At 45.4% G+C, this 27,765-nt stretch overlaps 1 protein-coding gene across 2 annotated transcripts in view; it reads left to right on the top strand.

The window, feature by feature from the left end:
* Positions 1-4,472: 4,472 nt before the first annotated feature.
* The window catches only part of CCN4 (cellular communication network factor 4), a 163,570-nt gene continuing 140,277 nt past the window's right edge, over positions 4,473-27,765 (top strand). Inside the window, exon 1 of one of the 2 annotated variants that reach the window (XM_086966246.1) lies at positions 4,473-4,680. Coding sequence is in view for 1 of the 2 variants with exons in the window: in XM_086966245.1 (XP_086822371.1) it covers positions 4,633-4,680 (48 nt within the window). In the remaining variant the exon portion in view is untranslated. The remainder of the gene's footprint in view (positions 4,681-27,765) is intronic. The other variant, XM_086966245.1, reaches the window with a different exon arrangement.

Here is a 27,765-nt window from a genome sequence, read left to right on the forward strand (position 1 = left end):
TTTGGTATCTACGAACCGTAAATGACGAGATTAGTAGATGTACGTGTTTTAGCTACACTACTTGGAAGGGTTCGTCTTATTTACGGGTTTTTCATCTGAACCTTCGGGTTCCATTTTAGATATGGCATCCATTTTGTTTCTTGCCCTCACGTAGCCGGCGAACGGACAATGTCCGCTTGATGACCCTGGGATTCCCAAGCTCTTGCGGAAGATGCATATTCCTTTGAGTGTGCCTTTATGACTAGGGGAATGACACGGCAGAAGCAGATGGCTCCGCTCGAGGCTCATCTTGCCGTGCCGGTCTATTGTTTCAGCCTTGCATACGTTAGGCTCGAATCCTTTGATCCTGTGATCACGCTTCCGATATTGCCCCCACACTCTTTTCAATCTGTTGTCTGTCTTTGTTTTTCCTGCACCTGTTTCTGTCCCTTCTCTTAGGTCGTTTACAACTAGAATGGAATGTGCCTAATGGTGGGATAGCGTACTTTTACAGTTGGGAACCGACATGTTACTGTAATTATGTTCCGGGCTTCTGAAAACATGAATGCGATCCTTTTGAAGTTTACTGTGGGAACTGAGTTGTAACCTTTTGTTCGTTATGTTGTGCAATGGCGAAAATGTGTATAAAAGGAGCGATCTACTTTTGCAATTCGAAGCAGACTCTCTGAACCTACACTATGTTGTACTTCTAGCGATTTCTGTGTCCCTGCAGCAAATAAACGCTGATCTTTGACGCCGAAGGAAGTGTCCCGTGTCTCTGTAATTTGTACGCCGGAACAGGTATCCCCACGAAGGTTTCAGGTGTTGTTCCCTGGCACCGCTGGGCCTTAAATTAGCCCAGTCTTTCAGCATCTCCCTAGATGCGTCACGTTGTAAATAAGTTGCAATGTGTTGCATGGTTTACGCCACCGCTGCGTCACAGAAGTGACGCAACGGCGGCGTAAATGTGTCGCAAGGGTCTTGTAAATCTGCCACGGCATGTTAATTCAGTAGGTGAAGCTCTCGGTTTTTTGGAGGAGGAGGACAGACTTATCTCTCTGCTGTCGAGCAGTTGACCCATTTGAAGACTTTGACGGGAAAAAGTCAGGCCTGTGTGGGTAAATGCAGAGGATAATGTGCTCTGATTGTGGGGAGACCAAACATGTTGTAATTTACCCAGATTGCTGTACAAGAGTGGACCAGGCCATGAACTGGTTTCTTCAAGGTCAGTAAGAGATGAAGTAATGTAATGATATGTGTATTTGTAAAGCGCAATATCACCCGTGAGGGTATCCTGTGCTGAATGATGTGGCATTACTAGATTGGGTTGGTGCCTTGCCATTCACCCATACCCACCTCTTTTCTGAGGCTCTGCACCAGCAAGGAGAGTTGAGAAGGCGCCTTATAGGAGGAAGATAGACCAGAAATACTGTGACCTCTGCCGCAAGCTTTGGTGGAGCACCCACTCATGACTTACACTCCTGTGCTATTTCCAAATCTCATAGCACCAGGTCTAGTGAAGAGTAGACTTGCAAAGGGACCTATTGAATGGGACCTGGTGGACTTCTGTTGGCCTGGTCCTGCTGTTGTTTCTTGAGGATTCATAACTTTGAACTCTTGCTGTTCCACACAGTCACCCTACAAGATGCTCGCAGCCTGGGTGGCTGGGAGTGCAGGCATTGAGTGTGGTCTGGTGAAACAAGTAGAGGGGAGGGGAGAAACCTCCAGATATGGAATGGGAGACAGGAGTGGGATAGCTCGTATAAGGAGAAATGGCCTTCATCATAGGGCAGTTTCTCAGTGGGCCGGCCCAATGAGGAGCTGCCCTATGATGAAGCATGACACCTCTCGGGGGTGTGATGGCCCTTGCTCCTTATTGGAGCTATCCCACTCCCCTCTCCCATTCCATACCTGGAGTCTCCTTCCCCTTCTCCACACCACACCCCTTCCAGCCCATTCCGCTCAGGAACGGCATACTACTTGCTTCACCACTATTCTTAGGGGCATGTATGCTGGACCTACCAAGACCCCGCCCCTCCTGTTGTGAATACATAGAGTGTGGTCTGCAAGAACACATGAGAAGGATCTGAGAAAGAATCTCAGGTCAGGAAATCATAGGAGCTGGGCAGGAGTGCAAGCCTTAAGCCCGTAAATCTAAACTGTTGTTTTGGAAGAAGGAAACAGTGATGCTAGAGGCTCTTAGGGGCTTATAAAATCCTCACATAAATACTCCATTAAGGAGGCCTCTGACTGCTGGCCCAGTTGGCAGGAGGACGTCCCCTGGAGTGGGCACTCCAAACACGAATGAAATTCATGAGCAGGATTGAAGATATCTTAACTTATCACTGCTGCGTGTGTGCTGCTCAGGTTAAGCCTGCACAGATGCCCTGAGGGTAGCAAGGCACACATTCCATCAAGCATTAGCTCGGTAATCATATAGCTCTTTGGAGTAGGGTTTCTGTCCGTCCACCCTTGGGCACCACCATATTCACACTCTCTCCCTCTGGCATTCTGCACTTGGGTGGTTGCAGGAAGCAAGACACAAACACCCAGAAGTCCACTGGAGCAGTGAGGATTATTGTGAAGCTGTAGGAATGCTGCATAAGCCACCTGACTCTCTATATTCACTGAGATCACATCTAGCTGCATGGGCAATCCCAGCCTGTGAGGCCACCATATCAACAGATGCTCAATCAGCAGGTTTGCATATTCAAAACAATGCAGTGGGACCCTCATGGACCACAGCACTCTTAAAGTTAAAAAGATAAAAGACAAATACACCCCATTGCAAAGAGAAAGTCTCCTTGGGCCATATTACAAACAGTGCACCATGGGCGCAACAGGTATGTGCAAACGTTTTCTGCACCTCCGGGGCACAGTAGTATTGTTATATTCTATATAGGTACCTTATATAGGCGCAGGAAACACTGCAACCTTTCACCTATATCCTTCCCTACATTACATACATAACGGCTCATAGGGACTGACCTTTTACCTAGATACAACACTGCATTCAGAACGCATGTTTTTCCCTAGTTCGAAACTCATACATTATGCATGAGGCTTCTTGGAAGCACAGCAGGACTGACAGCAGGACGAACATCTCCTGTATAATATCTCAGTATAAAGTTCAGGTCCGACGTCATCCTTTAGGCCGACACAGTAACACAGCAAGGTAGGACCTCTGGGGAGACCTGTGGGTATATATACATCATGTCTTGCTTAGAAAGAGAGAGGAGACCGTGACTTCCCGGCTGACACACTGACTAGAGATGCTGAGGTTCCTGCATGCATACACTCCAGCTCATAGTGGTCTAACATCCCTCCCGGGGTGTCCAAATCGAGACCAATACGGTGACCCGTATTCTCTCATTCTCAGGTAATGGGGTTGACAGGATCCTAGAGGGATTCTTGGCATAACACCTACACAGATGCTAGGTACATCTAGTTAGGGAGGCATCGTAGGAGTAAGCAATTTTACCATGTGTTTTATATACTTGTATGTATATATGCGAGGGCTTTAGATGTGATGCCATTTCCTGTAAATTTGTGGCTTGTGATACCACTTTCTATGATGCCAATTCCTGTGATGCCATGTGTGATGTCATGTGCCGTGATGTCATGTGCCGTGATGTCATGCACGGCGATGTTGCGCCCCGTGATGTCGCGCGCTGTGATTTCACTTGCATACTGCCTACTGCCTAACTAGGTTAGTCCCCTCACTTCATTTTTTTAGGACTTGTGCCCTGGTGGGGTCCCTTGTCTCTGCAGTCCCCTGTGAAGAGAAGGTCTCCAGGATGCCCTTGAAGTGACACTGACGTGTAATTGCACCAACACATTTTGCCTGCACTCGGTCCAAGCAAGCAGGGCCTGGGAAAGATGGGGAGAAATCCACCTACTGGTTATAATCCTGGCTACACCCACCTCAGCAAACACGCTTATCTTGGGCAGATCACTGAATCCCAGCTCCTCGCTTTTCTGCTAACACTGCCATTAATGTGCAAACAGTTTTCTCATCTGCAAAGACGGGAAAGGCGGTGTAGAATTGAAACATTGACAAATCGCTAAAATTCAAATTTTAAATATATAAAACAAATTTTAAAATAAGCCAAGTGTTTTAACTTGAAAACATCTTATCTGAACTAGTCGTTAAGACTTGGCGTATCAGAGTGCTTCGCTATCTGATCTTACTATAAGGCATTCCTGCAGCAGAGTTCACTCGTGTTCCATGTCAGCAGTTCACTCGTGTTCCATGTCAGCAGCAGAGCTGTGAGAAGTGAAAAGTGTTGCCCTGCAGCGCTGCAAGCCACGCCGGAGTGATGGCCCGGTGCACCGCAGAATGTGTGCACGGTTACTTTCCCTTTAAGAGTCCTTAGACGCATCATTACAGAGAATAGTGGAGGTGGGAAGAAAAAAGCAAGTTCAAGGCAGGAAAAAAAGTTTCCTTGGAGAAAAAATGCAGGGCCTGTCCCTCTGCCTGACGTCAGACCCGCCTTTAATAAAACCCTAAAGAGCCGGGGAAAGGACAGAGCTGGGTGCCGGGACCTGCCAGGCTGGGATTGCTGGGAACTCTCTTAAGTGGTGTTTTTTTGGATTTTAAAACAAGGGTGCCATTCTGGGTCCAATCAATGCATCTAGCCCCGGCTGACAGGGATGAGGTGGCTTCTGCCCTGGGTCCTAGCAGCACACAGTTTCTGCCAGGTGAGTGAGGGGCGAACAGGAAGGGGGGGGGGGGGGGGGGGCTCCTGTCAATGTTCACACAGAGAGGGCAGGTCGGTGCACTTCCAGAAGTGGGAAATCGGGCAGTGCTGGATTAATTGCATACATGTGTGTATTGATGTGTGAAGTTAGAGGTACTTGCGTGACCCGATGCAACTTTTATTCCAGACAGTCAGAAAAGTTAATTACTGCTGAGTGTGCAGCGTGAGGCGCGCGCCACGACTCTGTGCTCGGCAGATTGGTAATGGTGTTTCCAGAGACTGCGCAGCGAAGGGTGTTATTTGAATGGGAAAGTAGGTGTTTTAAATGCTCATTTTTTGTGGAAAGGGCACAGGCTGGAGTGAGTGGATGCGTGAGACACGACACACGTGGCAGCAGCTGCAGTGAATGGGGGGAGCGGGGGAGGAGAGAGAGGCATGGCTGGGAGCACAGCTTGACAGATGCACCCCCCCTCCCCCCCCCCCCCGCCCCCCCCCTGCGCTCTGGGCACGAGAGCCCCTGGCACAATGCCTGTTCCGGGCACCGACAAGGAAGCAGGGGCGTGGCTGCCACGGAAGCCAGGCATTCTGACCTGGAGGGCTGGCATATACTCTACCACCAGTGCTTACTGGGCACGGAAGCCCGTGACAAATGCCTGTACTGAAGTGTCGGGAAGCGCTCAGCTGGGGCGCAGACTCTACACCAATGCCTTCCTGGAGCATGTCCTGGCAGCCTCGGGCACCCTGTTCGCCTTTTTTTTACAGCCGTCTTCAGCAGGGCATCCAGTCTGCACTGGGCACAGCAGGTGTTCAGTGCGCGACTACACCTGGCACCAAGCGAACCCCGGGCACTGCAGTCTTTGCACCCAGTCAGGCATTGGGCACTGTAAACGATGGTACCCAGCCAGACAAGAGCACAACATCTCTGCCACCCGGAGTCAGTAACCTAAGGACGGGAGCCCCCGGGCAGCCTGGCACGCAACCTGCAAGGGCCACTGCAAAAGGTGGAAACCGGCTGTTTCTGTCACCCTCCCTAGCCAAGGACTGACATCATCTGACACTCAGCCTTATCCGGGGAACGTACCAATAATACATAGCCTGAGCTGAGCATGGCAACCTTTGATACCCTCCTTGGCCAGGGCATGACAACCTCTGGCACACAGCCTACTCACGGCAAGGTACCGCTAACACCTTCCAAGCCTGGCAGCCTCTGGCACCTAGTGTGGCATGGGCAAGGTGCCTCTAGCACCAGCCTGGCATGAGCATGGCAGCCTCTGGCACCTAGCGAGGCAGATATGTGGTACCTCTGGCACATAGCCTGACCTGATGATATCAGTCTCTGGCACCTAGCCTGGCAGGGACGCGACACATCTAACAGCACCTAGAGACATTAGCAGGACAGCCTCGCGGGGATCATTGTCTAAAAAACGCTCTCATTGTTCTGGATTCGGACAAACGCGGGAGTATAGACAGACAAAAGACATGACGTGCCCAGCCCACGCGGGGAAGCTGTGTGTATTGAGGACTGGGCAGTGCTCTTTGTACAGAGAGACACCCCCCCCCCCCCCCCCACCCATCGAGTGGGGTGGGATGTACACGGTGCGCTTGAAAAGGATTTATTTAGAGGTTTAATCAGGGCTTTAAGTGGGCTGGGTCCCACCGGGTCTGAGCACCCTCAGTTTTTAAAGGGGGCCTCGAAACGGGTCTCTATCGGGCTTTGTTTTGTGCCCTGGCACAGGTGGTTCGTTTTTTTCGGACTGCCGTGACAATAGGCACACGGATGTGCGCAGCTCACACTGAGAAGTTACGGCCTGACGTCATGCCAGCTGAGCTTGTAGGGGAAGGGAAAGTGCCCTGGCACAGGTGGTTCGTTTTTTTCGGACTGCCGTGACAATAGGCACACGGATGTGCGCAGCTCACACTAAGAAGTTACGGCCTGACGTCATGCCAGCTGAGCTTGTAGGGGAAGGGAAATCCTTTAAAGAGAATCATTTTCTCTCTGGCTTTCCCTTCTCTTTTTGAGACTCAGGATTAATTTACGACGGCTTTCACACCGACCAGGCGTGCCAGCCACGAGCCTGCTACAACTCTCGCATGTCCCATGTTTGCAGGTGCGAACTCCAGGTGCGAGTGGGGTGGCGCCATACAACGTGGGTGTGTAAAATGAACAGTATATACAACACAACAGAGCAGATCAGGTCCAAGAGTGGTGTGTGGCTATACAAATGGCTGTGCAGCAGTGGAATGCAAGCATGGGTAAATGTTGTTGAGTCACAAAGGACTGTTGAGTCACAAAAGGCTCGAACTAATCCCATCAGCCCACCCTCGTGGTGGAATTTCGTCATGTGGGAATTGAAGGTCATTCTGAACTTTAACCGACCTGTTGGTTGTCGGAAAAGAATATCAGAACCCCAGCCATATTGTTCCTCAAAGAAATTGTTCATCAACAAAAGTTTTAATTAATAAAGTGCAGTGCTCAAGTGATTGTGAAAAAATAATAAAATAGACTACTGAGACTATGGAAATGTCCAAAGGGAAGTCTTAGTGTCCAGGTTAAAAACACGCTGAGTAGTTGGACATTTATACTATCCTCTAGCGCTTGTGCCGAGTGGTCGACATGTTTCAGCCTATGGGGATCTCTCCCGGCTTTCTTCAGGACCTTTGATGTAGAAATGCTACTGCAACTGACTGTGGTTAGTGATATGAGGAACAACTTAAAATGTACTTTAATAAAGTTACATATCTACCAGGAACCTTGCTCTCCAATGTTCACTGGAGGAAGAGAGATTTAACTTCTTCCTGTCGGGAGACAAAAAGTAAAACAACAACACAGGATTACCCCTACACATCCACATAGATACACACTCACTGCATAGATAAACACACCTGCGCGAATAATTTACATTCCTCATTCTCCCGAGCGGTCGCCGGGTGAGGTGAGGTCTTCACCCACACAAAGCTGGGGGAGTATCACATAGAGGAAATGCCTCTGTGTGAGCAGGCTACTATGCCTTTTTTGGAATGCGGAATGTAAATTATTCGCGCAGGTGTGTTTATCTATGCAGTGAGTGTGTATCTATGTGGATGTGTAGGGGTAATCCTGTGTTGTTGTTTTACTTTTTGTCTCCCGACAGGAAGAAGTTAAATCTCTCTTCCTCCAGTGAACATTGGAGAGCAAGGTTCCTGGTCGATATGTAACTTTATTAAAGTACATTTTAAGTTGTTCTTCATATCACTAACCACAGTCAGTTGCAGTAGCATTTCTACATCAAAGGTCCTGAAGAAAGCCGGGAGAGATCCCCATAGGCTGAAACATGTCGACCACTCTGCACAAGCGCTAGAGGGTAGTATAAATGTCCAACTACTCAGCGTGTTTTTAACCTGGACACTAAGACTTCCCTTTGGACATTTCCATAGTCTCAGTAGTCTATTTTATTATTTTTTCACAATCACTTGAGCACTGCACTTTATTAATTAAAACTTTTGTTGATGAACAATTTCTTTGAGGAACAATATGGCTGGGGTTCTGATATTCTTTTCCGACAACCAACAGGTCGGTTAAAGTTCAGAATGACCTTCAATTCCCACATGACGAAATTCCACCACGAGGGTGGGCTGATGGGATTAGTTCGAGCCTTTTGTGACTCAACAGTCCTTTGTGACTCAACAACATTTACCCATGCTTGCATTCCACTGCTGCACAGCCATTTGTATAGCCACACACCACTCTTGGACCTGATCTGCTCTGTTGTGTTGTATATACTGTTAATAGGGGTATGAGCAGACAGGTCATTAAATATTCCCCTCGACCCCCCCAAACTTTTATGTTTTTGTAAAATGAACAGTAACCATACATACTGGACGCCGTCATCAGCTACGGAAGTTACCACTCGTGTGTAGCTCACTTCGTCGACGAAAACTGTAGGCGCTGCCCGCTAGTTCATACTAGGCGGGTTCTCAGCAACAGAGGGATCATCTTTACCGGCGGTTTCGCCAGGTCACAGGAATGTATCAGCAGCAGGCGCCGAACCACCGAGGTATCCCACCGAGACACCACAGAGACTTCTCGACCTGCCAACTTCTAAACATTTTTCACGGCGTGAGAGGAGGGGACGGACCTTGGGGCGAAGTTTTGTGCCCAGCGATGCGTTTGAGACACTTCTACTCCCGCCTCAAAAAAGTTTCTCAGTCGGCCGCCGATGCCCGTAATGGAATCGTCTGTGTAGAGGCAGCAAACAAAAGCTTAAAAATTGTGACGTCGGCTTCTCAGTTGGTGACCATGTGATGAAAGCTAATGGTCCTTATCTAAAGCGGTGCAGTGCCTTCGGGAAGCTCGAATTACCTCCCTTGACCACTAATGCCTTCTACAGTGCCCCGTGTGTCTGTTCTGAAATGCATGATATTGTGCGTTCTAATTAGTGCGGCCACAGTGGAAAACAAAATGATTACTCAGTGGGTTGAGCTATTGCTGCAGCGACTTTTCTGTAACATATACCTCACGCGGGCTGGAAGCGCACCGCCGTTCGCCATTCATACACTGTGCCAATTCACTTGTTTGGTACAACTCCTACCCGAAGCTTCACCAGACGCCCCGGATTTCCCACACGCTGGGTTATCAGAGGGCTGCCCCGACGGGTTTCTTCCTTTTCAATCAGTGACCCGGTTTTTGGGACTAATGGTCAATCGAGTCAGTCTGCAAGCTCTCCTTTCAACTAGTCCCTCTAAATTCTGAAATGATTTTAATGTATCTGTTTCTTTTAGGCAGCACAAGAGGAGATCAGCTGCGTCGAGAAGGAACACAGAGCGCGCGCACACCCACCCACCCACACATTTATATATATATATATATATATATATATATATATATATATATATATATATATATATATATATATATATATATGCCACAATCTCCTTCCAAAAGAAAAGAGCAGAGACCCAAGGGGAAACAGTTGGAGGCATTTATTTTGCAGTCAGTGGCGGATGCATTTCTGGCCGGTGATAGCCTTCGTCAGCGCCCAAAGCCTCCTCGAGAGATGCAACACTCTGCTGGTAGGTCCCGCCCCTTTTGAACCTGTGATTACAAGTCCGCACCGCCCCTTGAATCTTAAAACAGCACACCTGTGTAGCGCCCAGTTCGTAAGGGGAAACTACAAGTCCCAGAGTCCCCAATGATAGGTTCCTGGAGGTGTTGCTGGGGGAATGAAATAATGATTAAATCCATGTGCGTGCGTGCGGGAAACAAAGTGTGCCCTCAAATTAAAAAAATCAAAATGTGATGATTTGTTAACTCAGCTTCGTAGTCCACAAAACAGCGCCTCCTCAGCTCCCCTGTACCGCTTCAGCCACGAAGTCCAGGGATACATGCGGCAGGGACTGCAGTGAAATCACACGCTGCCCAGAGCGAGGTTAAATTAACCTCGCAACTACCAAACTTCTTCCCGGATTCCTTGGCGGACATAGGACCATCCAAACACCTTTGGCAGCACAACGAACTGGAACAGTTCAAAGCCAGTAAAGTCCAAGCCCAGAGCGAAGCGGGGGTGCTCTGTAATGCGTCTCTGGCTGACGCTATGATTTGTGCCACAATCTCCTTCCAAAAGAAAAGAGCAGAGACCCAAGGGGAAACAGTTGGAGGCATTTATTTTGCAGTCAGTGGCGGATGCATTTCTGGCCGGTGATAGCCTTCGTCAGCGCCCAAAGCCTCCTCGAGAGATGCAACACTCTGCTGGTAGGTCCCGCCCCTTTTGAACCTGTGATTACAAGTCCGCACCGCCCCTTGAATCTTAAAACAGCACACCTGTGTAGCGCCCAGTTCGTAAGGGGAAACTACAAGTCCCAGAGTCCCCAATGATAGGTTCCTGGAGGTGTTGCTGGGGGAATGAAATAATGATTAAATCCATGTGCGTGCGTGCGGGAAACAAAGTGTGCCCTCAAATTAAAAAAATCAAAATGTGATGATTTGTTAACTCAGCTTCGTAGTCCACAAAACAGCGCCTCCTCAGCTCCCCTGTACCGCTTCAGCCACGAAGTCCAGGGATACATGCGGCAGGGACTGCAGTGAAATCACACGCTGCCCAGAGCGAGGTTAAATTAACCTCGCAACTACCAAACTTCTTCCCGGATTCCTTGGCGGACATAGGACCATCCAAACACCTTTGGCAGCACAACGAACTGGAACAGTTCAAAGCCAGTAAAGTCCAAGCCCAGAGCGAAGCGGGGGTGCTCTGTAATGCGTATATATATATATGTATAGCTATATATAGCTACACATGTATATATACATACACAAACTATACATATATTAACAAACATACACATATATATATATATATATATATATATATATATATATATATATATATATATATATATATACACACACATATATATATATATATACACACACATACACTCACACATATATATAGCTATCAATGTATATGAAGATACACACACTAAACATATATATATATAAATATATATATATATATATATATATATATATATATATATATATATATATATATATATATATATATACACAAACACACATATATATATACACACACACACACACACGCACACACATGGTGTCACAAAAACTGGGAGAGGTCAGACATAAAAGTAACACAAAAGGCTTTAGTGCTACTTTTATGTCTGACCTGTCCTGGGTTTTGCTTTCAAAATCTGGTCACCCTACCTATCAGAGAAAACTTAGGGTGCTTTGAGTTCTATGGAAATACATTAATCATGTTTTACCCACGATCCTAATTTCAAATGTGCTAGTGTATTTTAATAGGTTAATACAATGAGTACCTTTAAGATGGGCAGTGATAAGCACCTGCAATCTGTCAATAGCCCTAAGGCAATCACTCAGGCGTGAGTATGCACTTTTGAAGTACACCTTTTGTGTTACTGTATTACTGACTGCTTTTTGAAGCACAGGCATACTATAAAAATACATCTCAGCTACTGATTTGCATATGGCTGGGTCCAAACTGGGGTGGCGCAGTGAGCAAAAGAACAATGGATTTAACCCAGATCTCTTGAAGGGGGTTGAATCTTTGAATCATTCAGCATTCCATCCATCATTTGTTGCTGCAGCACTTTTCGCCCTAAGTGGGAAGGGTATGCCCAGACATAGGTCCCTTGCTCACTTTGCTACTGGATTTAGCGTACCCTGGCTCATGAGGGGTGTTAACCCGAAACCAGTCCCAGGATGCTTGTTTCTGGTCCAGGGAGGACCTGGCTTGGCAGTTCAGGCTGGACTGTTCCCATGAGGAGCAGGGTCAAGACTGATTTGAATATGGCTGGGTCCAAACTGGGATGGCGAAGTGAGCAAGAGAACAATGGATTGAACGCAGATCTCTTGACTGGGGGTGAATGTGTGATTCATTTAGCATTCTGTCCATCATTTGTTGCCCTATCTTGTAGATACGGTGCAGCAGGAAAGCTTGCTGCGCTGCTGTGTGTCAAAATATTGTAAATGAGGCCCTGACTTCTTTGCATCAGTCCGTTGATGCCAATGTGCTTTCTTCACTGGTCGATGTGTGCAAATGTCAGTAAATTATGCCAGGAATTGTGCACATTTATGTAGTCATATGTTGCATCTATAGTGCACATTCCACCACTGGTATGGCCTCACAGCACTTTCTATGCATTGGTGAGTTACTCTCTGGGTGCCAGGTTACTACCTAAGACAGAGTCTGATCGTCTTGTTATTATTGTTATTGTGCTCTGGCAAGTTCGTCTTTTGGTATAGTATTCATTGAGAAGTGAGTGTCTGATTTTGGTGTTTAAGGCTATACCAATTGCCAACATATCTTCAAGATCTGTGGAAATCCTCAGGTCTCTTTTGTATTTCATAACACCGACAGACATCAGTAAGGGTGCCTTTTCTTGGTTAATAAAATATATAAGCACAAGGGCCCATAGTGTTTATTAGGAGCCCACTTTCAGTTCTGCAAGATGCAGCAGTTGTGGAGTATAAAGTTTGCCTAATTTTAATATTATCTCACACTTTGTTCCCCCACCACCTTATACTTTTCTTTATCTGACTCTTGTAGGTACTTTTTCGTTCCAGCTTTCCCACTTTGTCACTATTTTCCTATCATCCTTTTGTCCTCTTCCATCTCCTTTTTCCCTTCTCTGTCTTTTTTTCTCTCTTACTCTGGGTCAAAGTCTGATGATAAAGAATAAGCCCTTGATGCAAAAAGGAGTGGTGTTCGAGCATTAAGTAGGGTATGTGGGTCCCTCCAGGCCTGAAACCTGGCAGTATTTGAAAGCTGGCATTGAAACGGATACCTATTGGCTCTATATTCTGCCTTTAACTTTACAGGGAAAAGTATTGAAAGCTTTTTAAACAATGGCTGGGCAAACCATTAGGACAAACTGTAAGAAATCGTGTTATTAGCTGGTAGCGGTGAGAGCCCCATTCAAATAATAAACACAAACCCTGTCTGTGTGAACCACAAAAGTCACAAAATAAACCTGTGCTGAACACTCTGGAAGCTTGGCACAAAAGCTGTCAGGTTTAGGATAGAGGCAATGTGTAAAGTGAATAAATGATGTTACAACGCAAAATATTACAACGCATGCTTTTACAATGCAGTTTTTACATCGAAATACCATTACATCACATGATTTTACAACATATGCCATTACAACACATTTTTTTAAACTACCATTACAATGCATTCCATTACAACGCATACCATTAGAATGCATAATCCTTTTTAGGTCAATAGTAGGGTAAGTGTTGGATAGTGTAGGGGTAAAAATGACTATTCCCATGTACTCCAAAACCCATACCCACCCTAAAACAAAATAATCTCCATTACCTACCTTATAATGCGTTGGAGTGGCGTGGAATGCGTTGTAATTTCATGCATTGTAATTTCATGCGTTGTAGTGACATGTTTTGTAATGGCATGCATTGCGATGGCATTTGATGTAAAGGCAGTTGCGTTATAAAGGCAGTGCGTTGTAATGACAACATTGTAATGACAGCATTGTAATGGATGTTTACCGTGGAAAGTATGTATGCAACACTCAAACAGCAATAAAGTAAAAACACAACCCAAGAAAACCCCCAAACAAATTTAGGTAAATAGAGAAAAATGTAATAAATAAAATGGCACCAAAATGACAAAAGTCCAATCAATAAAACCAGAGTTATGAACTTCGTAGGTTTTAAGTAAAAATAGCGCTAAAAAGCACAAAGCACCATTCGCGGTTATCTGGTTCCGCTGGACCTGGTAAAAGAGAAACGTTTAGGTGACAGCGAACAAGTGTCAGCTGGACACAAGGACCAGGTTCATCCAGATGGAAAGTTTACCTTCTAACTTAGTTTATTTCCACGTGAGAAGCCTTAGTCCGAGCTTTGCGTTGGTGGGGGGGCCATGAGAAGATCATTGTTAGCACAAAGAATTTATAACGGGTTGGAGCTTCGTGTTGGGGGCAAACGTGAGGCTGTTGTCACAAAGAGCACTGTAGGGATGAAGTGCGGAGTCTGTAGGCACGAAGGTCGAGTTGGCAGTTCGATGGAGGGCTGGCATTGGACTTGGTAAAGCCTTGTCACATTTGCGATGAGACAGGGAACGGTTCTTTTTGATGCAAAGAGTTCAGAAACTCTAAATTTTTACATGGACTCCAGTTTGCAGGTTAGAAGAGTACACTCTGACACCATCGAAGGATCCAGGTTCTGGGAAAGCACCTATTGCGTGTCAAGAATCGCTCCAGCAGAGGCCAAAAGCAATGTCCAGGCAGGTCCAGTTGGTGCTGGTTAGGTGAGCTGTTGTAGATAAGGCCTCTGGAAGGTTGTTGTGTCCCTGTACCACAAACAGGAGATCATCTAACTGACCCTTCAGAGTCACTTCTGTGGTCCTGGGTTCAAGGCAAGCAGATCAAGTCTTCCTTCTTCAGGAAGCATGGCAGTCCTTCTTCTGAATCTCCACAACTCCGGGAGTATTCTGATAAGAGGTTCCGGGGTGCTACTTTTATGCCTAATGCTGGCTTGCATGTGGGGCTCACCCCCTAAACCAGTTCTGGTCAATTATTTTCTTTTCCCTTTAAGTTTGGCTCCAATCTGTCTAAGGGAATAAAGGGCAGGCAGGTCTAGCTGTGGGCTGCAATTGCCAGTGGCAGGACGGGCATCTCCTGAAGTCAGGAAGGGGTTGGGTATAGCCCTCAGGCTATCCTTCGAAGCTCAAAAAAATCTGAGTTCAACCCACTAGCTATCCTGTTCGGAAGAGGAACACTCTCCCCACACCCAAGTCCCTTTAGTTCCCAGTCTGGAGCAAATACACATCACACTACAGGAGAGCCATTATCATTCATGTGACCTTGCACACTGGCAAAAAAGTCATATTTGGTTCAGGCAGAAAAATGTCAACTTTCTAAAAATTATTCTGGTGTTAACCCGGGCTTCTATGGGAATTCACAAGGGCATATTATCAAGCCCATTATCACTGCTTTAGCGGCAGTTTCCTGCCGATAAAAGGGGTGATAATGTATCGCCCTTTCTTGATAATATGGCCCCAGGCTCTTTAAGGAACATGGGTTGCTTTTTTAAAAAAGTTTTCAATTTAGAAATGCAAACATAGGGAAGGTGGTCTGGTGTACCTTGCGGGCCACCTTATCTGTGTATGAAGCCAGTTGCTGGTGGTCACAAATTCTTGTTTTTTTATTTAATGTGCATTAGGCAGGTTTTTCTGGAACCTCTTCCGAATGGCAACTTTGCAAACTGAAAAGTCAGTACACAAAATCAAAACCCCTTCAGGAAATGTCCGTGAGCAAATTGTGACCACTTTTTGTGCATAAACTTCATACATCTAGCCTCCCATGCCGAGTGCAATGAGGTAGTGGGACACCCCCAAGACACTGCAGTAAACCTTACTCACACTTCGACAGCCGCGGTCCGTGCAGGTAACAGAGGTGGGTGGTGGGGCAGTGAGGCCGCGTGTGGGGGATTTCGAGGGACTATGCAGAGGGAAAATGAAATAATTAATTAATGTTCACTCTACATCGTCCCTCGAAATCCCCTCTTGTTACCTGCACTGACCGCGGCTGCCCTTTGAGCATCACAATCATTAATGGCCAAGATGCAGTGGCACTAGAGCCCCTTAGTGTGGTGGACCCACTTTGGCCCAATAGTGGCCTTAGCTTACCACTCGCCATGAGGAGGAGGGTCTGTTTTCTTTGCTTGCTTTGGGGCTCACGACACCCTGGTTGCACCACTAGCACAGACAATAGGTTGTCTCCAGTGCAACATGGAGTGCATTTTATGCTGCCTGGTTGTTGAACAGTGTGGTGCACAAACTCACAAAACCACCAGAGCCGAGTAAACAAAACCATGAACCTAAACTACTGTATCTGCTGATGCACATAAGAGGTAGAGAGGGCCAGGAGCCCCATTGGAGTTAGGAACAAAAACAGTTTACAATCAAAATGTAGTTAATACAGAAATCAACACAGGAAACATTGCTAGGTCAAATGTTTCTGATGGAAAGTCACTGCGGACAGGTGAATAAAAGTGCGCTGCATACTGTACAGTGAATACAGTAGGCACCAAAGTGTCTTTGCTGTGACACTCAGTGGTGACTTTTTACAGTGGTTGCTTGTGGCGGGCACCAGCCTTCATTTTTGGGGAGCAGGATATCTTTTTCATTGTTGGACTGCGACATTGAGGAAGACAGAGAGGCAGAAAAGGGAGCAAGTAGGAAAGAGGGTGAGGGGGAAAAACAGAGACAAAGGGAGACACATGGGGCATATTTACAAGGACATTGCACCACTGGAGTGTCACTTTATCCGACGCCCGGTGGTGCAATGATCTGCTCCATATTTACAAGCTGGCGCTACGCCACTTTGCGTGGATTAACGCCGCTTTGTGAATACGGCCCTCCTCAATGCAGTTTTCTGCAGCAAAGAGGCGTGCAATGGGTGTTGCTTTAGTCGTTCCCACAAAACACCCATTGCTGTTTTATACTGCCCCAGATTTATACGGATCTGTAAATCTGAGGCATCGCTAAAAACTAAAGGGCAGATTTTCAATGAAAGTGACTCAGTGCATTCTGCAAGCCATTTGGCTGTGTTGCACTGAGTCACTTTCAAAGCACAAGGACACAGCACATTTATGACAATATGTCACATCTCTGTGCCTCCCCCTGGGCAGGCGCACAAAATGAAACCATGCACCAGCGCAGGATGCCTGCGTCGTGGGGAAATTGTTTTTGGGCAGGAAGGGGCACCTTCCTGCACATAAACAATCACTACAGGCATTTTCCTCTTTCAATGTGTGCTGTAGAATGCAGCACACATTGAAAGATGAAAAAACGAGGAGAAATGAAAACATTTCTCCTCGTTGCACCTCTTACGCCTCCCCAGGGGAGGCGTAGCATTCAGACGCATTTCCAGATTTACGATTCCTCGTAAATCTGGAAATGTGTCTGGTTCCATGGGTGTTGCGTGGGAACACCCACAACAACACCCATGGAACGCCCCTTGCACGCAAAGTGCTGCGTGTAAAGGGGCCATATTTGCAAGGACAAGAAAAGTTACGCAGGGTGGCTTTACCTGTCCTTGTAAATATGGAGCAGTAAAATGCACCTCCAGTCCTCACAAAAAGTGACATACTGGTGGCGCGGAGGGCTTGTAAATCTGCCCCTAAAGCTTTTGAAAAGAAGGTGTTAGAGTGGAGGAGAAATACTTGTATTTCTTCTTGTTTTTTGCTCTTTCTATGTGTGCGTGCTGCATTGTACACATAGAAAGAGCAAAACACCATTAATGATTGTTTTTGTGCAGGAAGGTGGCCCTTCCTGCACAAACACAATCATCCCCGCAATGCAGGCACCTTTTCACCATGGTGCACGGGTGCCTGCACTGGCACTACGCAGCTTTTTTATTCTTGTAAATACGGCGCATCCCTGTGTTTTTTAAATGACTCAGCGAGGCACAGCTAAATTGCTTGCAGTGCTGTGCAGAGCCATTTCGTTGTAAATATGACCCATGGATGGAAACAAACCTGTGAGGGGAAGATGACAGAAGTGCACAGAGGTGGAAGAAAAGCATGAGGAGGAATCAAGACTAGGAACACTGACATTCTGCACCATTGGCAGAGGGCTCTCGAGAAAAAACCTTTGCCCCTGCAATTATAATTTGGCAAATTAAGTAGTTATGTATTTTGGGAAGCAACGTCGACAGCACGTGCAGCTGGAAGGTTTCCACACTGCCCACAGCACGTGACTGGTTTACTCACTCTCCGAGAGGTCTCGGGGTGGGTGAGAAGGGCAGCCCCGGGCCCAGGCAGCTGAGGCGGCAGGACTGATCCCTCCAGGCCGGGGTCACCGGCACATTCCAGCTCGGCGCTGGACTCCGCCCCTTCGCACTCAGCCCAGATTGCTGATGCGTATCTGAGGCTAAAGCGGCGCGGCTCATTGGCTTGCATGCGACGCTTGGACGGAGGAGCGCGCGCGCCCCTCTCTGTGCAGCGCGAGGGACAGGTCACAGGGTGAACTGAAGGACAGCTGCCTTTGTTTCAACAGCACACCTTACAAAAGCCTCGGAGAAGGTGAAGTTTTTCAAATAATATTGCAAGATAAAAAGTTCGAGAATGTTCATAATGATATGTTAGGGCAGTAATGTGGGTGCAAAACTGTATGCGGGGTATACCTGCTGAGAGTATTTCTCATAGTTTCTGAAAATGTGTGTGGTGCGCGTTGTTTGCACAGCTCATGCGTCGGTGACACTTAGCATCCATTTCCACAGTTCCCTTCAGACCTTTTCTTCTTGAACAGCCTCCCAGGAACGAAATAACATTGCACAAAAAGCGTGTGCGAAAGGGGGAGGGAGGATACAAATTATCCGAAACACGTGCAATGCAAGAATTAGCATTTACATAAGATGTGTAAAACAAGTTGATTAGACCTATATAGAATATATGTCACCAACAACCCGCTGCATACCCCACCTTCAATTTTCCTCTGAGCAGTACAAAAACATAAAGGAGCTTATTTACAAGAAATTGGCGTAGGGCAGTGCTTCAAGGCATCTTGCTGCGTGGCCCTATGCCATTTCGAGAGGGAATGAATGCACCGTATTCGCAAACCTTCCGGCTGCGCTGCCCCACGTCAAAAAAAGGGCAGGAATGCACTGTATCTATGAGAGACGGTACATTCCTGTCCTCTGTTACTGCACTGGCGCTCAAATGGCTGCCATGCGCCAACGCAGGATGTAAGACGTGTCCACATTGTAGGGATGTTAATTCATGTTTTTGTGCAGGAAGGAACACCTTCCTGCACAAAAACAATCAATGGAGGCGATTTCCTCTTTCTATGTATGCTGCTGAATTGAGCACACATAGAAAGAGGATAACATAAGGAGAGATAATGTTATTTCTCATCTTTGCACCTCTCCTACAGGCCCGGACTGACCGTTGAGGGCACCGGGCAATTCCCCGGTGGGCCGCATGGTTGGGGGCCGGTTTTGGGCCCCTGGGGCCGGTTTTGGGCCCCTGGGGCCGTTATGCTGCAAAAACGTCCCTGTAACAAAAATGGCCGAAAACCGGCCCTGTCTCAGAGCGCAGTCTCACCTCTCCCCCCTCCCCTCTCCTCCCGGAGGGGGGGAGGGGGGCCGGCCGAGCACTTTGCCAGGGCCGGTTCTGGTTCCCAGTCTGGCCCTGCTCCCCTATGCCCCCCGTGGGGAGGCGTTGGCTTTTGATGCATTCCCAGGTTTACAGCTTGCTGTAAATCTAAGAATGTTCTCAAATGCTATGGGTGTTACATGGGAACACCCACCGTAACGCCCATTGCATGCCTCTCCATGGTAGCATGAGGCAACACAGCGACTTGCGATGCGTTGCCTCACCCCATATCTACAAGGGCATGAGTAGGCACGCAGAGTGGCTTTATGTGGCCTTGTAGATATGACTAAGCCCTGTGCGCCACTGGAGCATCACAAAAAGTGAGTTTCCGGCAGCATACAGGGTTTGTAAATAAGCCCTACAGTCTTCAACTAGAAGCCCCAGAAACCATTTGTGGCTGGTTAAGGGGAATTTCCTGCAGGGTCGTTAAGGAGAAGTTTGAAATTTCTGTACAGCACATCCCTGCATATGACTCTAGAAAACCTTCCTGTACTTGATATTTCCATACACATAACTAAAATGGCCGTGTTAGGTATCCACAGAAGGCAATCCAGTCTCAGAATACTCAACAGGAACATACGGGAGCACGCACTATGGTCCCACCTGAAGTCCTAAGTCCAGCCATTCCACATTAATCTGCTACAACAAGTTCTACTGCAATAAACAGAGATAGTAGTTTTACAGTGCAAATCCCACAACTTTGGATGGCCCTTTCTGAAGAGCGCAACCCACCCACCTGCTTTTCGAGAGACATTTGAAACCCGTCCTTTTCTTTCAACCCTCCTAGAAACGGTAAATTATAAAAGTCCGTCAGGCACTTTGAGGCATCTACCAGCCCCTAATGCATCTTCTGCAATTATTTCCAATATTTATTTGTTTGACTGTGTGCTTCCATTTTATCATGGAAGGAGGCTCGGGTTGCCACAATGCTATAGGTGTGGCAACACATGCAAAAGTACAGATACATCAATTAACATGACCTATTGTTGGTAATATCTGCAGCACAGTTCATTGAGCAGAAACAGCTACTATTACACGGTTTAACCACTGGAAATATGTTTCTAAACCAAGAGGGGTGGATAGGTTTAGACTGTTAATTACAATTTTATCTGCACATTCACACCACAAGGTCAGGGGTTTATCTGGAAGGTATTAGAAGAGAGTTTATTATGTAAAACCCTTTCACATGTCAATATATTCACAACTTTGATCACTTTATATAATTCTAAAGACATTTAGGATGTAGCCAGCATCCAGCACATATGCCGTCTTATGCGGCTTCTACACATCTTCCCCTGCTCAGTTCTACTCCTCCAAGTTGTGACTTTGTGATTACTGGGAGAGTTTACTACATTTTGTCGGGATTTCTGAATAGAACATGATGACAGTTCACATCCAGAGTATCATTTTATTACTTCCAACAGCCTTGGGTTTGATGACATCCTCCGTATTGAATGGACCTGTGAGTTGTCATTTCATTGCTATATATCCCATAAAGTAAGTTTCATATTCACTCAATAAATGAAAAAGTACACAGTTACTTCATTTTAACTTGGGATTTGATACATCATAAAAAGTTCATATTAAAATCATTTCCAAGAACAATTACACTGTATCTTTGATGTAGTATTTCTTGGCAGGGGGACTGTGATATGCATTATTAGATCTGGCAGAGTTAAACCAGAGTTATTTCTTTGGCACTTTTATGATGGGAATGTTCTTTCCTCTGGGGAACAAAGTTATTTTTATGTGAGAGAGCCCTTTCCAGTTGCACCTCAAGCATTTGCACCAGGCACCACATTTTGAAATCTGCACATCCGTCTATTTGATGCTGCATTTGATACATTGATTTACGTAAATAGCGAGCTTTCTGATTTGTCTCTATACCGCAACCCGATGCACTGCCGATAAGTAAGGAAAGGTGAAAACACATCTATGATGGGCCAAGGTAAATATAAACTACATGGGGTGTGCAGGGGGGCAGCAAATATGAAAATTAGATCTGTCACCGCCATGTTGAAACGACTTCAGTTGGCCCGAATGGATTGTTAGGCAGAGGCACTAGGTGCGTGCGCGGGTGAGACGTTATTATTGGGTTCAATATAAACTCCACCAGCTATGAAGTCGATAATGCCACAAATGCAAGCCGTACAACTGCTGGATTTTCAACTGGCTCTGCTGGGTGCAGGCGGAGATTTCAATTTGGTGATGGATGTCTCACACAAAATAGAGTGGAGGCCAGCATATGTACACAACTAGCATGATTCTTCCACACCATGGGCCTGTATGGCATTTGGATAGGAATGAATGGACCTAAGAAGTCTTACTCCTTCTACTCAGGTGCCCATACCTCATAGACGTAATTTATTTTCTTTATGCCTTCATCGGTGGTAACCAGAACAGATCAGATTCAAAGATGTTAAATAGTTATGCAGATGTCTGATCACTTGCCCAGATTATTACGATTTCCTACTATGGGACAAAAGTGGCAAGAAAGGAGATTGACTGGACTTATAAAAATGTTCCTGCTCAGTGGTATTAGGGACACTACAGACAAGCTCAGATACTTATCTTAAGAAACTCAAAGAGTTGGTACAGAGCTCTGTAACAGTATGTAAAGCCTATGTGGCTGTTAAAAGCAGTGCTTAATTTGAGTAGGTGGTTTCCGGTGCTCGGCACCAACACTAAAGCATCAGCACTGGTGCTTATAGTGCAAACTCAACAAAAATGTATTGGAGTGCTTTTCATGAGCACCAGTTAAGGACACATTCATTTTTTGTAGGCATGAGGAGATTAAGTGATTTGCCCAGAATCACAGGATATTGAGCCAACGCAGAGACTCAAACTTGGTTTCCTAGCTCAAAAGTCGGCTGCTTTAACTGTAATGCCACATCCTCTCCAAACTTGTAGGGTTGCATGGTTAGCAGTTCATTCTGTTATTGGAGGTGTTAATTGTGCAATGGGATGGTGCAAGCTGCTTCCTGACGAGAGCCCCAGCACTTATTTTTTCACAAATTAACCATTGGTTAAAGAGGACCATTAGGTATCTGATACAATGGAAAGGGAGAGGGAAACATAAGGAAATGTGAAGCCCTTGAACAAGAAATATTAGAATTGGAAAAGGTGCATACTGAGGACCCTGTAGGCCACATAGACAGATTCTTGAAGGCTTAAAAAGAGTAATATTGCTTCACGGAAACACACACCTTTCGTCTCTATATTTGGAAAATGCTATATGAGGTGAGAAATAATGCTCCAAAACTGCTTGCTTTGCTAAAGAAAGGGATAAGAGGTTGAGGTATATCCATATCGTCAGAAAGTCGTTTATTAAGTTGGGATAGGAGTCCTCTTATTGTCTTAATAAACACAACTTTCAATGAAACTCTGATTGACTGCTGACAAGTTAGCGCACAAGCAGCATGCACCAGGGAAATACATGCTAAGTTTAGGATCGCTGACAGAATATGGGAACCAAAAATTTTGTGTGGGTAGAATATTATGTCAAAGATATCAAGTACCAAAATATTGAGAAGGTAAATGGCAATAGATAAGTATAGATTTACTATTTTCAACTCCACGTCCACATACTTTGAAGATATATATCATCAAGGTATCTATCTGGATTTAAATGTAGTAAAATATTACTTACCTATTGACATTTTCCTTCACAATATATTGTCCCAAATATTCTTGGCACAATATTTTGTCCCACAATACTTTTGGTTCTGATATTCCGTATAAAAACCTTAAGTTTAAGCAGTACCAACAATTTTAAAGTCAAGAAACAACACAATAACATTTCCAAACCAATTAAGCAAAAGTATAGGAAAGTTTATTAATCAAAATGACATAAAAATAATTTATTAAGAGAAAAATCGGCAATAAAAAGTAAAGCTACAATGTAAACTTTCAATACAGTTACAGCCAAAGCCAACTGCAATGGACCTGAGATCATATACACAAATCAGATCACCCAATCAAAGTTTTTGGAGGTCAAAGTCTAAGGTCCAAAGGTGAAGAAATGAAGAAGGTCTCCCACATTTTTGTAAATTTTTGCCAAAATCCAACTGAAGTTGGTACTTTTGGCACCAAAAGCTCTGAGTGGGACAAAGTGGATTTCATAGCCACTGAAGTTGCTTCATCTCTAGGATTTGCTGCATCACTTCGACCCAGGGTTTACCTCTAGACTTAGTTACTTCTTTGGTTCTCAAAGTCCTCCAGTAAAGAAATGGTGAAAGATGTTGCTGGAGAAGAATCCACAAGGCCAGTATCAGTATATTTGGTGGACTTTGTAAAAGTCTGTGTTTGAAGGTGTGTTGGTATATGTACATGTTGGTGTGCAGGCATTGTAAATTCGTAATATCTAGTTATACTTGTCTCTGCGTGCATGCTTTATATAGTATCACCAGACTGACTCTGTCAATTATCGCATTAGAAGTACTTTAAAGTGCAAACGCTCCAACAAACATCTTTAAAAAGGGTTAACTTTGTGATGGCGTTTGAATGATTATAATTATGGTGAAACAACAATGATTAGGATAAACAAATGGGAGAGCTAGGGCTTTCTGTGGGCCGTCCTTGTCCCTCTGTAAATATTGAAAAACAACTGGGATGGACCTGTCTAGCAGTTTGTCCGACACTGCAGTGCCTGGCACCGCAAGGGTTTTATAGAAGAACCCTCACACTCCAACCATGCTTCATCATCGGGTTCCCAGCTGAGTAGCCGAATGCTACTCAACTGTATTGCGACACCTGATTACAGTGGAGCAGGATTTTTTGGTGAAAGTGTGATGAAGTGGTGTGTTAAAAATACCTCTGGGTCTCTACATGATAATTACTTTATTCCCAGTGGTCCAGGGTATATTAAAAAATAGACGAGTGGATAACAAAAAAGTCTGTTAGTTGCGTCTTAGTTATCAGCTAGGTCGACATGTTTCAGCCTGTGTCCAGAAATTGGAAGGGCTTTCATCAGGACCTTTCTCACAGTGAATTAAAATTGAGGTGTAAGTGAAAAAGTCAAAAGTGAGTGGCAAAAAGAGTTTACACCATGTGTACATGCACTTTATAGCACACGCGTTAAGGTGCGTTAAATTATGCTCAGTGGACTGACCGTAATTCGCGTCCACATCTGTAATAGTACCTGTAAAACAAAATTACAAGACAGGAGAATACGACATGTAACATGTAGAATTAGGCAAATGCAATATGTGCTCATTTCTTCCTTCCCAAGTAGTCACTTGTAAGCTGTTTTCTGTATTTGCAGCACCTCATTATTTGTCCAGCCCAAGAGGTTAGCTCCTAATGTTAACTTGATAAAATAAAAAATAATCAGTCAAGCCATACAGGTCTATGTGGAATTAAACCACAACGTTTAAAAAAAAGCAGAAAATCTATTCTGCAGCACGCATAGAAAGAGGAAATCACCTCTGGCGATTGTTTATGTGCAGGAGGGTGTCCCTTTCTGCACATAAACAATCAGTAAAACAATGATGTTTTGCAAGATCTATGTGTGCTAATGCAGCATACAAAAAGTCCCACACATGGAGTCCTTCCTACAAAAAGTCCCACATCCAGAACTTACCACAATCAACTAGGCCCAGTTGAGGTGCCCAGAAGAGAGGCATTTTGCTTGTTTTGCGTGACTCCTGTTGATCTTTGACTTATTTTTACATTAAATGTTCTAAATTAGTGTTATTGTTTTCCAGTGACTCCATTTTTAACACTACACCTTTTACACACTATAAAACCACCTTCTTCATGCAGTATTGTAGGGCCTTTGTAAGCTTTAGAGATAGACGGGGAATATGAAAGACCAATCTGTTCATATCTTCGTTATTGCTCTTATATATAATACACATTGTTCATTGGCCAAAACTCAGACCACTAAATGAAACTTTTTGTTTTAAACCCAACCTGATGTGCACATCAAATGTAATTAAAGTTGGAACCTGACTGCAGTGTTTGTTTCCCAAGAGGTCTGAATTATCTCTGTTTATGTCATGCCCGTGAAAATAAATGTGGCTCAGCAGCACAGGTTATTTGGAATAAGTGCACTAATAAACACATGTTCACACATTTATTACAACAGTCGAAGGATACAATCCAGGCTGTTACCACAGGCCGGCCTAGCTGACTTGAGAAAACAATGCTTGTTGTCTCTCAGATTCCATTCTAGACTCAGTCGACAGAGCAGAACTCGGGCCATCCTCTTAAGGTTCAGTGGCTGTAATTCTATCTCAGTGTGCAGATATAAATGACCCAGAGTACACCTCCGACACATGATAAAAAGCATTGCTTATTTTATTTATTTATTTATTTATTTATAAAGTTTTATATAGCGCGAACTTGATCCCGAAGGATATCAGAGCGCTTTACAATTATAGGGAAAGGTAACAAATCAAAAAATGAGTCAAACATGGGGAGTATAATAGGCATTGAATTAAATAGTGCACATATAACAGCTCATTTATAAAAACCTGAGTTAACGAGGAGTGGGCTATATGATGGAGCATAGTGATATAAGGGGAGTAAGTGAAATAATCATATACAGAAGGGAATGACACAGGCTCTTCACCTACGTGTTATGCACATTATGAAAAATAAATAAGGGGGATGCATTGCGCAGTTTTCCTAAACATCTAATACTGACTACTAAATGTGAGATTTCATGTGAGGGGTATGCTGTCGTAGCCTAAAGAGGCAGCTCACTAAAAAGTCCTTCAATGTCACACATACACCTCGACCTCCCCTCCCCATCGCCCAGCCCCGTCCCCACCCTGCCCCACTTCTCTTACTAGTGCCAGCCGTGCCTGGCCTAGATGCTTCTTGCTGGCAGATTACCACCATTCAGGTACTCTCTGCTGTTCATACCTGTTTTATGGGGGACATTTGTAACATATTTTGCTCATGAAAACCCAAGCTGCACTGAGATCCAAGGTACATAAAATGGGCTGTGCATTGTGTTCAGGGTGACCTTGGATGGGAGTGCAGCTGTAAAGGTAAAAGTCTAACCCACGGTTTAATGTTAAACTAGGCCTGTCGGCCTGGAGTCCATGCTATAAATTACAGGGCTTAGGGGAACAGAGATTAGATCTGTTGCAGGAATGTTTGAAAGTCTCACAGGCACACACCCTGATAAAGTGATATTTGACCATAAAAACTTCTGACTTAATTATTTTGTTGACCACATTAAAGCATTGATTTGTAACTATCTGTGGATAATGACTGTTTTTTCAGGCTTGACTAACATGGTAGAGAGACTCTGAACTCTCTGTATCTATGTTTTCGTTTTCTAAGATTCCCAGTGGGCTGAGAACCACCTGCACAGTTTTGTATGGAGTCTGCAGGCCTCTATCTTCAAGGACAAAAAGAACAATTGCAAAAAGATGCTTGTTTGCGGTCCAGGGAGGACCTGGCTTGGCAGTTCGGGGCACAAGATCAAGACTTATTTGCACATGGCTGGGTCTGAACTGAGGTGGTGAAGTGAGCTAAAGAACAATGATGGCTTCTACCCAGATCTGTGACTGGGGGTGAATGTCTGAAAAGTTTCAGCTCCCCGTCCATCATCTCCTTCTGTTTGCTTTGTTAGCCCTAAGTTGGCAGGGTATGCCCAGACGAGGGTCCCTTTCTCACTTTGCCACTGGATTCAAACAATCCTGGCTGATGGGGGTGATCCATTGAAACCAGTCCCAGGAAGCTTGTTTCCCGTCCAGGGAAGACCTGGCCTGGTAGTTCGGGTTGGACTGTTCCCATGAGGAGCAGGGTCAAGACTGATTTGCATTTGGTTGGGACCAAACTGGAGTGGTGTGGTGAGCAAAAAAACTATGGATTTAACCCAGAGCTTTGTGACGGATGGTGACCATACATGAAGATCCGCTGAGTGTAATATGCTATTTATTACATTTGTCGAGTGAGGGGATCACGATCATCACCCACACAAAGCTTTGCATCACATCTCATAAATCATGGCCCCTTCCCATCAAACGTAGTAATACAGAGCATATTATATGCTGCACATCTGCATACATACTATATCTCGCTCTGTGGACAAAGAGTTTCATACGCCCTAACGGCTAGGGCGCTCGACCCCGGACCTGGAGATCTGGGATTGAGTCTCGGTAACGACGCCAAAACCTCCTGTGATTCTGGGCAAATCACTTAGGGGCAGATTTACAAGCCCCTTGCGCCGCTTTTACGCCGCCGTTGCTTCACTTTTGTGACGCAGCGGCGGCGCAAAAGATGCACCACGGTGCGGGCTATTTACAACGTGACGCATCTCCCAGATGCATCAAGTTGTAAAGCCCTGCGCCAGAAGAGGCGTACCTTCGCAGAGGGAGGCGTTCCGGCGCAGGAACGCCTCCCAAAAGTGGCTGAGTGAAATCTACAAGATTTCACTCAGTCATTTTTGGGTCCATGCTGTGTCAAAACCCTGCGCCTGCTTGAAGCAGG

This window comes from Lissotriton vulgaris, chromosome 4_1 (assembly GCF_964263255.1).
Source record: "Lissotriton vulgaris chromosome 4_1, aLisVul1.2, whole genome shotgun sequence".
Taxonomy (NCBI): domain Eukaryota; kingdom Metazoa; phylum Chordata; class Amphibia; order Caudata; family Salamandridae; genus Lissotriton; species Lissotriton vulgaris.